Raw genomic sequence first — 12,342 nt, forward strand, 5'->3', positions numbered from 1 at the left:
GTGCTCAGGCCCTGAGTTCAAGCCCAGGACTGGCAAAAAAAAAAAAATCTGCAAGCTATCTCTATCTCTTATATATCTTTGCTTTGAATGAGATGTGTGGATCTTGAAATTTCTCAAAAATGTTCTGAGTTAACTCACAATGAGAAATTATCTAATAGAAACTCAAAATAACATGATTACATGTTCACTTTGCTCTTTTCTCCCTTTATTTTGATAAGCTAGTGAAGTGTTTGAGCTTTTCATCATAGATGTCATAAATACTATTTTTGCATCTTCCCAAGTTATTACAAGTATAAGAAAAATAACCCCAGTTCTCTCAATTCTAGGTACCATGCTTGAGCCAACACAATTTCCAGACTTGTATTCTTAGCACCTTGGACAGTGCCAGACACTCACCATGTATCATAAAATAATCTTGTTATGATAACAATTGCCTCTTCTGTTACTGATGATTATTAGTCACTGTGGCTTTAACACACTTTATTTTACTGTAATGACTGTTTGCCTTCCAAATGTGCTTTCACTTCTCCTTTAAGGTAAAAATGTATGCTTGTGAAAAAAAATCCCTTACACTAAAATTCATATTAGCACAAACTCTTTGTTTCATGGCATTTACCTCCTATCCCTACAAGAGCAACCCTAGCAATGTGAAATAAATTTGGTTTCTCCAAAGGCCTTTTCCAAAACATTTGCTTTTATTCTCGTGTTCCAATTCACAAAGGAATCCTTGTAGGTAGGAGGGAGACTCAAAAAATAATAAAGAAGAAAAAAAGAGAAAATTCTTTTTATGAAAAGGAAACATTACTGTCTCGCCGTCAGCAGAAGAGTAAGTCATGAAGATCTATATTTTTAATTCCCTTTTAAGCTGCTATTTTATAATAAATGTATTCACCCCGATTCCATCGCTCAGTGGCACTACAATAAAGATTGTGAATCACAGCAATTGCACTTGGTTGTTGCAGGGGCGTGTGTGTGTGTGTGTGTGTGTGTGTGTGTGTGTGTGTGTGTGTGTGTAAAATCTGTGGCTCTGTGAAGGAGAAAAGAAAATGTGCCAAGGGCTGAATCCCCAGCAAACCATCCCTTAAGTTAATCCAGGCTTCGCAGAAAACCCTTTGTCTGTGGGACGGTGGGCTTGCCAAGCGTGATCTACTCGTGGAAAAGACGTCGGGTGACTCCGCCCGAGTTGGGGGTGGGGAGGGAGCCCGGCGTGGAGAGCTCGTCGGAGAATTAAAGTGAGTGAACAAAGAGAACTGGGGCCGCCGCGCGCTGGCGCCACGCAGCTGCAGCCGGAGAGGCCGGGCTGCAAGGAAGACAGCAAAGCGCTCAAGTAAATAATTGATGGAGATTGATCCCAGCCGAGACAAAGCTTTGCAGAAAATCAATGCATCCGATTTTTAAAGCGGTTGGGGGATCCTTTGCCAAGTACGGGAAATGTGAGTGGAGCTAGGACTTGGTGCTGGGATGCAGCTCTTCCAGTTCGGGCGTGGCTCGGGCCTTTCTAGTCTGCTTCCCTCCCCTACCCCCCTCACTTCCACCCCTAATCTCCCCTCCCCCTCCAACCCCCACTTTCTGTTTTTCTCTTCAAAGTAACCTCTCCCGCGTTACTTCTATCCGGTCCTGCTTTCAATCCCGCCCTCTCTCCTGCCCAGCCCGGTGAGGTCAGCTCATGAATACTGCTGCACTTCCTGGGTAGCGTCTGGCACGGCTTGGTACCCCGGTGTTAGTCTGCTGGATCCCAGCCTCGGATAGACAGCGCGGAATCCTCTCCCAGCCCAGCTGAAATCTTGAGGTCACCGCCATTGCTTTTTTTGGGGGGGTGGGGGAAATCCAGTGGATGTGGAACTGGGGGAGCAGCCGTGCTCAACCAGAAAGTGGTTCATATACACATTATACTACAAAGTTGAACTTTTCTCTACAGACATTGAACAAAGCCCTGAAGTGTCCGGAAAAGCAGAAGGAAAGCTCTGTGGATTCGCATCAACTTCTTGAAAACATCCCCTCTCCTAAGAAAGTGAGGTGTTACCCTGGATTTCTAAAAGGATGGGAAGGAGCCATGAAGTGGATAAGTGGGCAGGTAAAGCTTGAGATACAAAGTGTTCGTGTGGGCTGTGCTGAGGTGACTTGGGTGGGGATTTCCACGGGAGAAGAGGAAGGTGGCATCTTGTCATTTTTGTGAGAACCTCATGAAAGCTGTCAGGTGCCTTGGTTATGAATACTAGTATTGGAAGCCAAGCTTTGTTTGGGATTCAAGCTGGGTTTCTTTGGGGGGAGGCGGGGAGTAGGTAGCCTTTAGCGTTATGCCTTTCAGCTCCAGGGTGATTCTGCCTAATTACAAATAAGTTTGCTTTGGCTTTGTAATTTTGTTGGGCAGACCACATTAATTTAGCCCAGGCTGATTAAACAGGCCAAACAGTTTCATAGGATTGTGAGTTCCTGAAAAAGATGTAGAAAGTTGGTGGGCAACTTCTTTTTTTCCCCCATGACACCTGTATTTCAGTGAGTTTGAAGAAGAGCCCCAAAACAGAAAGGAAGATGCAGAAGCAGGTTTTTTGGTACTGTTCCTTTATAAAAGGAAAACGATTACTTTCTAACAGAGTAGATAACAACAAGAAAGATGGAGGCAAAGCAACCAGAAAGTAACTTCCTTTTTTTAAAGTAGCTGATGTTAGGCAGTATTGGATGTTTTTTATTTTTGCTTTTTTTAAAGCAAGTGTTATGCCTAGTTATGCCTTTTCAGTGCTTTAGAGAAAAATAATAATCACAAGGAGAAAGCACCAAATTGACTAGCTGACTGGATCACCAGAGAGGAAAACCCAGGAGGCAGTACCTTGCTGTTTTACTGACTAAAGAAGTTAGTAATGGATCTAGCTTGGAAAAATATGGAAAGGAAATTCATCTTATTACCAGAAAGGAAGGTGGAATGCATCGCCTTTTAGGTTCAGGGTCATTCTTTTTTTCCATATATTTTTATTGTAATTAATAGAAGGGTTACATTATATTCGCCATTTAGAAAGTGCATTACTTCACATACATTGACACCCTTTCTCATGTCTTGGTCCCCATCAGGGTCATTCTTTCTCAAAGTTTGACTCCATTCAAAGAAATTGGCACATTAATGATACATCTTTGCATATTCAACACTAAAAGTACAAGCTAGATGATTATACATTACCTAAGATGTCTACAAATGAAAATACTAGGAATTACCCATAAAACTAAAATGATTCTCAAAAACTACAAAAGGAACTACATGTAGAAAAAAATCATAAAAGCAACCATGTAGGACTGCCATTAACTTTTCAAAAATATACTTGCAAGCTAAATAACAGGGAGAACACGTCCGCATTCTTTAGGATTGTGAATTTTTTAACCCCATAGATCACTCCTGGTGTCCTTATTTTCTTGACACTGGGGTTGATTTAAGAATCATTATTTCTATTTTCTTGTTAATCCTATTCCAAAGACAACAGGCTACATTTCTCTAAAATAGCAATAGGAGTTCAAAATGTTTGAGAAAGATGTCATGTGTTCGTAACAAATTTCCTCTAGGTATCTGTATCCTAGCTCTTTTTCTCTAGTTGACGCGGGGATACTAGTTTAAGGAAAACTTTTCCAATAAAAGCAAGCTTTCAATATAGATTTGATGCTCAGGAAAGCCAACCTTGTGGTGAAAGGCTGAGGTTTGGCAGCTTGGCGTGCGTGCTTTTCTCCTTTTCCCACCAAAGCTTCTTGATCTTTTTTCTCCTTTTCTTAACTCTCTTCCCATCAATGTCTCTCTGACCCTCTACCTCACCCTTCCGGGAGACCTGCTACCTACACAATGAAAGCTTCAGCCGTTTCCGATCTGTATTTTATTTTATTTTATTTACAGACAGAAGGAATACAGCGCCACCAGGAGCGCAAAGGGGAGGTGACATCTCCACATCCCACGCCTAGGTCCAAACCTCAGTCCTGAGAAGCCTGGGGTGCAGCAGCTTGGCTCGGACAGCACCGCCGGGTCTGGCTCTTTGACCAGGCCGACGTGCGGCATCTGGCTCTCCTTTGTGTCTCTTCCCTCCCCGGCTTAGAAAGCCAGGTTGGTGGCGTTGAGGAGGGGAGAGGAGGACCTAGCGATGGACGATTCCACCTCGCCTCCGGTAGGCTCTTCCTAGACTTGCCATGAGTCAGCCACCGACCGGGGGCGCTGCCGCGGCGGCAGTCTCCACGTCGGTCGCCCCCGAGGCTCGCGTGCACCCGGAGGGCAGCAGCCGAAAGCAGCCGCGGGCTCAGTCACCCGCCAGACCCAGGGACGGTTCCCTCCGACAGACAGCCGGGGCCACGCGGTCCCCGGTGGGGGCCGCCGGCACCAGACTCAACTCCATCCGGCAGCAGCAGCTGCAGCTGCAGCAAGGGAACAAGACCCCGGGCCGCGCGGCGCCCCCAGCCGGCAGCGGCTCCCGGACGGGCGCCGGCGCGGAGAAGGCGACGCCCCCGGCACCCAAAGGGGCCGCTCCGGGAGCTGTCCAGCCCGCGGCTGGTGCTGAAGCGGCCCCCGCGGCGACCCCGTCCGCGACGGGCGGCGGCCGGAGGCCCGGGTCTCTGGAAGAGTCACCCCGGGGGATCGAATCCGCGCCCTCCAAACTCGGGGAACCCCTTCCGCCCGGGGAAGGCGGAGGAGGAGGAGGAGGAGGAGGAGGAGGGGGACGGGGAGGAGGGGAAGGAGGCGGAGCCGGCGGCGGCTCCCGGGAAAGGGAGGGGGGCGCTCTGCAGCCGCAGCCGGCGCCGCCGCCGCCGCCCAGGGGCTGGCGAGGGAAAGGCGTCCGCGCTCCGCAGAGGGGCGGCAGCGGCGGGGAGGGGGGCGCCCCGTCTCCATCATCATCCGCCTCTGCCGGGAGCAAAGGCCCGCCGGGCGCCAGCGGGAGAAGCCCCGGAAGCGGCGTCTCCGGGGGCGGCGGCGGAGGAGGGGGCTACTGGAAAGAAGGATGTCTGCAGTCTGAGCTCATCCAGTTCCACCTCAGGAAGGAGCGCGCCGCGGCGGCGGCGGCGGCGGCGGCAGCCGCGGCTCAGATGCACACGAAGAACGGAGGCGGCGGCGGCAATCGCGGCTCCCCGATCGCGGGCGCCCCTGCCATCTGTGAACCCCTGGTCGTCGTCCCTTCCACGTCCCCAATGGCGGCGGCGGCCGAGGGTCCCCCGCAGAGCTCCGAGGGCAGCGCCGGCGGCGGAGCCCTGCAGGCGGCGGCGCCCCCTGCCTCGCAGCCGCCGCCTCAGCAGCTCCCGGAGCCCGAGGAGGTGATGCACGAGGAGATGGAGAAGCTTCGAGAGGAGAACGAGACGCTCAAGGTGAGCGGAGGGGGGACGTGGAGGGGACTCGCTGAGGGAGGGCCGGGGGTCCCCGAGAGGGTTAGGGCGTGTCCGCGTCCCCGCGGCTGCTAACCTTGCGGGATGGTGGGGGGGGGGGACTGAGAAGATGGGGTTGTCCCCAGGCCTGGCGTTAGGGCTCCTGGGAGCCCCAGTCCGGGCCTGCGTTTTGCCCTGGATCAGCGTTTGCCCCACTTTTGTTTTTTGTTTTTCTTAATCTGGAGAAAGCTCGTGCCCGAGAAAGGCCTAAACGCGGGGCCATTTTTCTGCAGATCTCTGGTCAGCCCCGGCGCTGTCTGGGATTGGGGGTGGTGGTGCGGTGTAGCCGAGCGTGCGGAGTTGGGATGGGGTTGTGTGCGCTCGGTGTCCACGGGAGGGGACGGGAGGGATGGGAGGTGGAGGTGGAGGTGGACTCGCGGCCTGTGGTCCCCGCCCCAGAACGAGATCGACGAGCTGAGGACCGAGATGGACGAGATGAGGGACACTTTCTTCGAAGAGGACGCCTGTCAACTGCAGGAAATGCGCCACGAGTTGGAGAGAGCCAACAAAAACTGCCGGATCCTGCAGTACCGCCTCCGCAAAGCCGAGCGCAAGCGGCTGCGCTACGCGCAGACCGGGGAGATCGACGGCGAGCTGCTGCGCAGCCTGGAGCAGGACCTCAAGGTTTGTGGGCGTGGGGGCGGGGGAAGAGGCAGACGGGGAGCGGGGAAGGACGGGGCATGGCGGCGTGGCGACTGCAGAATAATCAGGGTTCCGGATGGAGGAAAAGATCTGGCAGGTGGATGTGAAGAATTCCGGTGCGCGCGCGCAGAGATGAGGCTACGGGGCGTTCCTGGAAGGAATGGAGCTTCAAGCAGAAGTGCGGGAGAGGGCAGCTCCTTCCTGGGCTGCCACAAGGGCGTGGCAGCTCCCTGCCTCCAGCCTCCATCTGCTCTCCTGGGTCGGTTTTCTTCAGTGAAAGCCCTGGGGGAATTAAAGGCAGTTTGAGATGGACTCCTGCAGAGATGGTGACTTACTAAATCAAGACAGTATTACTAAGGTCTCCACCCTCCCACCCCCACCCACACTTCACTTCTTCCTCTCTGTACTTCTCAGTTTCTTCAGGAAAGGAAAATGGTCCAAATTGCCACCCATTGGGGGAGAAGTGTAGACCGAGCCTCCTTTAAAAGTGAAGTAACTCCTTTAAGAGTCTCTCCCAGGAGAAAGAATGCAACCTTGAAATGCAGTTCTTAGACTGTGTGGTGTCTTAGTTCAGGTTGATTTACAGACAGATTTAGTGACAATGCACATCAGTTATAAAAAGTCCTTCACCAGCCTGGCATGGTGGCTCAGGCCTGTAATCCTAGCTACTCAGGAGGCTGAGATCTGAGGATCAAGGTTCAAAGCCAGCCCCAGCACAAAGGGACCTGAGTCTCTTTTCTCCAATTAAACTCTAGAAAATGGGAAATGGGGCTTGGCTCAAGGGTAGGGCCGTAGCCTTGAGCTGAAGAGCTCAGGGACAGCGCCCAGGCCGAATTTTATGTTCACTTCAACATAAAATATAATACAATTTATTACCCCACATTCAGGAAAACTATGAATTTGTTTTGTTTGGTTGGTTGTTTTTTTTGTTTTGTTTTTTTTTACCAAAGTCATTGTTACATCCATTTTCTCCCCCTGAACATTTGCAAGTCCCTTATGCACCAGGCTTTGTAGCAAGCATTGTTTCATACATTCCTTTTTCATTTACTTTCAAGGAAAAAATAATGGAGTAGAGATTATTGATAGAACTGTAGTGCAGGTAGAGAGGTTGACAGGTTTTGTTCCAGTGCCCAGATCTTGTTCTCACTTTAGAATATCCAGGTTCACCACTCATCAATCTAAAACCACCGCATTTCAGCATCATGCAAAAGCTTGGAGCAAAAATGCAATCGTTCCAAAAATTCAAAGACCAAATCAAGTTCCAAAATCAAGACTAAAATGTCTCCTAAATTCAAACACCTCCTAGAAGCCTAGTTATAAGATCAGACTTCATCCTACAACTCCCATTTGTAGAAATGTCTCTCCAGTTTTCAATAAATGCAATAACCAAAGCATCTACCTCATAGTTTATTGCAGAACTTTAGATGTATGAATGGCTCTGTATGTGATCAAATGTAACCAAGTATTCCAGTCTACTACAGAAGTCAAGGTAACAAAGTCTGGAACTGCCCCATCTGGTGTCCTGTTAGCTGGGTAATATTAAGCATCTTGATTCATCTGTCTGCCATTGTTTCCACTTGTATAAAAAATGACTTGTGAGTAAGGCATTTGGAACACATAGCTCTCACTTGGTAGGAGTTTTTTGTGTGTGTTGTTCCCTGGACTTTTAATCAGATCCTGGGCATTGTCACTGAACTTTTTTGCTCAGAGCTTTACCACTTGAGCTCCTGCTCCACTCCAGCATTTTTTAGTAATTTATTGGAGATGAGAGTTCATAGACATTCCTTTCCAGGCTGGCTTTGAACTGTGATCTTCAGCTCTCAATCTCCTAAATAGCTAGGATTACAGGCATGAACCATCAGTGCCTGCCATTTTGATGCTTTCAATATGAAGAAAAACAACACGTAAGTATAGGCTGTTAATATTTTTAGTATGCATAACATTATATTCCTTTTTTTTTACAAATTTTAATTTAGGTAGCAAAGGATGTATCTGTGAGACTTCACCATGAGTTGGAAAATGTGGAAGAAAAGAGGACAACAACAGAAGATGAAAATGAGAAACTGAGACAGCAGCTTATAGAAGTTGAAATTGCAAAGCAAGCCTTACAGAATGAACTAGAAAAAATGAAAGAGGTCAGTAATTGCTTATCTTACAATGTAAAGGAATCCTAAAGAATGATATTGCTGGTAAAATAATTCTATTTTTTTATAATTATAAGGCAGTTTCTTGCTCGTGTAACCAAGGTACTAAAACAAATACATTACTTCATACTAGCAAGTGAGTAGCAAAGAAAAAGAAAATCTAAATTCTAAACTGAGCGTTCCCACTGGCACCATGCACTATGGACTGTGACTAAATGTTTTGTTCCTGGACATTATGATGTATGCTGATTAAATGAATAATTATACCATGAAACAGACTCAAAGGGCATCAGGAGCAGGAAGGAGTGGTGCTTGTGTTAGATGACAGGGACAGATTTGTGGTATTACTGTCGTTTATAGAGCAATGAGTTTCTAGAATGGTCAACACTGTAAGGTCTAGTCAATCGATTCAATCATTGCTTGACTTTTTCTAGTAATAAGGTCCTTAGGATGGTGTCTAAGGTGATATCTGAGTGACCAACATTGAAGATCAACCAGTTTAGTTACAGCATATTTCTGTTTAAAGGATTTCTTTCTGTTGAAATCACTTAGTAGTAACAAAGCAATTCATCTAGTTCTGTCAAAGGATAGTACATACTGACAATTTCAAGATTCCTACCTTAATTATGTTGAGTCATCATAAAGAACAAAATAAATATCACTTACCATAGAGAAGAAAAAACAGAAATGGTTTTGCCAATATATAATTGGGCTCATAGTAAATATTAACTTTATTTGAATTAAAATACTTTTCTTTGAAAACTACCTAGGTATGTATAGTGAAACCTGAAAGAACTAATATTGACAATTAGCAAATGCATACATGACTTTCTGAAAAATTTACTTAAATATACAGAATCCCAAAGAAAATACTAATCTTGCCATGGACCAACTGAGATATTAACCTGCCTATAATTTCTGTGCTTGCTTTGGAATGGTACACACATGATATAAATATATAACTATACTTATGATATAACTGAAAACATTGGTAGATTAACTTTGTAGAGTGCTTTCAGTAGAGGAAGCTATTTTTTGTGATGTTTGTATTTATTTATTCTTTTTTTCATATATTTTATTGTAGTTAATAGAAAGGTTGCATTATATTCACCAGCTAGAAGGTACATTACTTCACATACATTGATTCCCTTTCTCATGTCTTGGTCCCCATTTCCCTCCCCCCACCCCAGACCCTCATTTTGTTTTCCTCCCTGTCTATTTATTCTTATATGAAACTTATTTTAAATAAAACATGGAAAACCATTTTGATGATCTATGATCCTTGGCCACTAACTACCAGTAGATCTGTGTTACATATAAAAATATGGAGAATGAAGGGCTTGTAACTCATTTTCACAAATGAGTAACTAGGGGACCTTTTAAGGCTTCTTTTACTTTGCTTTATTTATTTGGAAGTTGTTTTACATAATTTTCTCATAAAATTCAAGGCACTGCCATTTAACAAACTATATATATATACATATGTATGTGTGTGTGTCTATGTGTTTATATAAAACTAAAGAAATCAAACATGAAATTAATATAAATACAAGAAAGAAAGGAAGGAGGGAAGGAAAGAAGGAAAAGGAAAAGATGGAATGAAGCAGATAGCTGTATTTATTAGAGCTGCTATAATGAAATAATAAAAGTAGATAGCTTGAAGAAAAATTTATTGTTTAACAGTTATGGAGGCTAGAGATCCCAAATTAAGGTTCAGCAGGGTTAGTTTCTTCTGAAGGCTGTGAGTAACAAGTTGCTTCTAGGCTTCTCTTCTTGACTTATCAGTGGCCGTATTCACGTGCATCTGTCATTCTCTCTGTAGCTGTTTTCAACTTTACCTTTCTTTTGAGAACTTTAGAGTTTAGGATTTCACCATATGAAGTGGTAGAGCAGATGGAAGAGACTGTCCCATTAGGTTCCATTTCCAGTTCATTCATTGCATCCTATAATGTCTTTGTGTGTGTGTGTGTGTGTGTGTGTGTGTGATAAAATAATGGAAATGAGAGGAAGTGAGGTGGTGTGGAACAGGTGAGGAATATTGAATAAAATAAAAGACAAGTGAAAAATATTCCAGCACAAGGGTTCCACTTGAGGCCAATCTTCATAATGTTTGGAGAAGTGTCAGTAATAAAAAGAGGTAGTTTAAAAATGTCTAGAATCTGGCTAATATAATGTAACCCTTCTATTAATTACAATAAAAATATTTTAAAATGTCTAGAAACAAGAACTGGTTTATTCAAAACCAATTATTTTTGTAGTGATAACTTTGTTTTCTCTAAGAAGGTAAGTATTAAAACTGAGTTGTAACAGTAGCTTGATTATTTTTTTGAGGCAGGAGTTACTAACCGTGTTCTCTCTTAGTGGTGAAGTGAAAACATACTCAATTCCTTCCTGAGCTTATTAACCACATGAACAGCAAGCTTTTTGTGTTATTCTGCCAATGGAGGAAAGTGGAACCATGCCAAGTTCTCTATTATGATCAAAAGACATTCGTTTTGGTGAGAAACATAAAATGTTAACTATAATATACTGGGAAAAAAGCCGACCTCTAATTCTAAGATTTTAGTTGCTCGTATGGAGGCATATAGATGTTGAATGGTGCCATTGGGGCCAATAGACCATCTGCTAGAGTTTGGAACCATTTACTAAGGCTTTTAACTGGCTTCAAGGGTATTGACCAATTGTTCTCAGAGCTAGTAGCTACACAGAGTCCTGTGTAGCTTATCTGCTTCTCCTGAGGATGGAGTAGACATTGAGAGAGTAGAAAAACTGAGTAGAAGTAGGATGGAGGTAATTAGTTTAGTCTTCTGCCACTTATTGCTTGTATTGAAACAGCTGATATTCTGCCAACTGCAAACAAGAGGGACCTTTTAAATGCTGCCTTCCAATCTTTATAACATTCGCATCCCAGTTATAAAACATTGATTGCTAGTAGCAGAATGCTTTCTTCTTTGAGAAGAAAATGTCTTCAACTTCCTATAATTTGGGAAAATGATGGTCTATCGCTTAGCAGTAGAGATTTCTGCAAAAGCTCATGGAAGCAACAACAAGCTCTTTGAATGTCATGATAAGTTTGTGCATGAATAAGAGTAAGGGAGGTTGTGGAGGAGGCTATGCACAGCACATTCTCTGAGTTGGGATTATTTTTGTTCCATCTAAGTGGATGGTCACTCCCTTTCATGAAGGTTGACTGGCACTTGGAAGGAAAATTATTTGGAAACCTTTGAAACTCCCTGTGCTCTTAAGGAGGGAGGGGATACTTCATGCTACTTACAAGGTCTGGTACTAGAATTGATGACGGAAAATTGGGTAAAATAATCATCAACATTATACTGAGGGGAGAAACAAGTAATTTTTGCTTCATTCTTTATCCCCCTTTAAAAAAGTGTTAAAAGAAAATAATTTTGATAATTTTTTCCAGACTTTGCTTTAGAGGGCATTTAAATGGCCTACCATAATAATACCATCTATCTTAGGGATTTTTTTTAACTTAATTCTTATGTCCTAAAAACTACAATGAGCTTTCTTCTAGAACACAGAAATAATTAGTAGTCTAAGAGTAGTACCTCTGCTTTTTAATACAATACACACACATACATGTGTGTGTGTGTGTGTGTGTCTGTCTGTCTGTCTGTCTGTCTGTGTGTACCTGGTTCTCTTCATATGCAGAACACTTCAATAGACAAATTCTTGCTCTACATGTTTTCCATTACTTATTTGTTTTGTAAAGGACTATCACAGCCACACTTCATTTTGATAGGTGCCAAAAGGATTGCAGAGTGATAAATCATTGAAGAACCAATGAGGCAAAAGAGCAATTTTAATGGAGAAGTCTTTGGAATGTGAATATTTTCTCTCATTGGGTTCATTAAAATTTGGGAGTGGAAAATCTTGAAGTGTGCCTCAGATGGTAATGCTGAGAAAGTATAAAGCCTTGAGTTCAAAACTCCAATATCATCAAAAAAAGGAAAAGAAAGAAAATGGAATAATAATCAATATTTTAAAATAAAATGACAATTATTTAAAAATGCTGAGTTCATTTTGCCATATATTACTTTAGTCCAACTTTCTAGAACCAACTTTGCTGAATAACTCGGGAAGGAATAATAAGAAACAAAATTAAAAGCAAGAATTCACTGCTAAAAATTGGCTTTATTTTAGGATTGTCCTGTATTAT

The 12,342-nt window shown here is 44.2% G+C and overlaps 1 protein-coding gene and 1 long non-coding RNA gene across 2 annotated transcripts in view; both read left to right on the forward strand.

Annotated features, from left to right (window-relative positions):
- Positions 1–1,708: 1,708 nt before the first annotated feature.
- Positions 1,709–4,055, forward strand: LOC150059687 (uncharacterized). Its single transcript, XR_016536396.1, has 3 exons — positions 1,709–1,789; positions 1,919–2,074; positions 3,872–4,055. It is a non-coding gene; the product is annotated as an uncharacterized LOC150059687 (long non-coding RNA).
- Positions 4,056–4,158: 103 nt separating this feature from the next.
- Mtcl3 (MTCL family member 3) overlaps positions 4,159–12,342 on the forward strand; it is a 34,293-nt gene continuing 26,109 nt past the window's right edge. The window contains exons 1-3 of the mRNA XM_090338160.1: positions 4,159–5,322; positions 5,779–6,003; positions 7,998–8,156. Coding sequence (XP_090194286.1) covers positions 4,159–5,322; positions 5,779–6,003; positions 7,998–8,156 — 1,548 coding nt within the window. The remainder of the gene's footprint in view (positions 5,323–5,778; positions 6,004–7,997; positions 8,157–12,342) is intronic.

This window comes from Megascapheus bottae, chromosome 8 (assembly GCF_031878675.1).
Source record: "Megascapheus bottae isolate mThoBot1 chromosome 8, mThoBot2.hap1, whole genome shotgun sequence".
In the NCBI taxonomy this organism is placed as follows: Eukaryota; Metazoa; Chordata; class Mammalia; order Rodentia; family Geomyidae; genus Megascapheus; species Megascapheus bottae.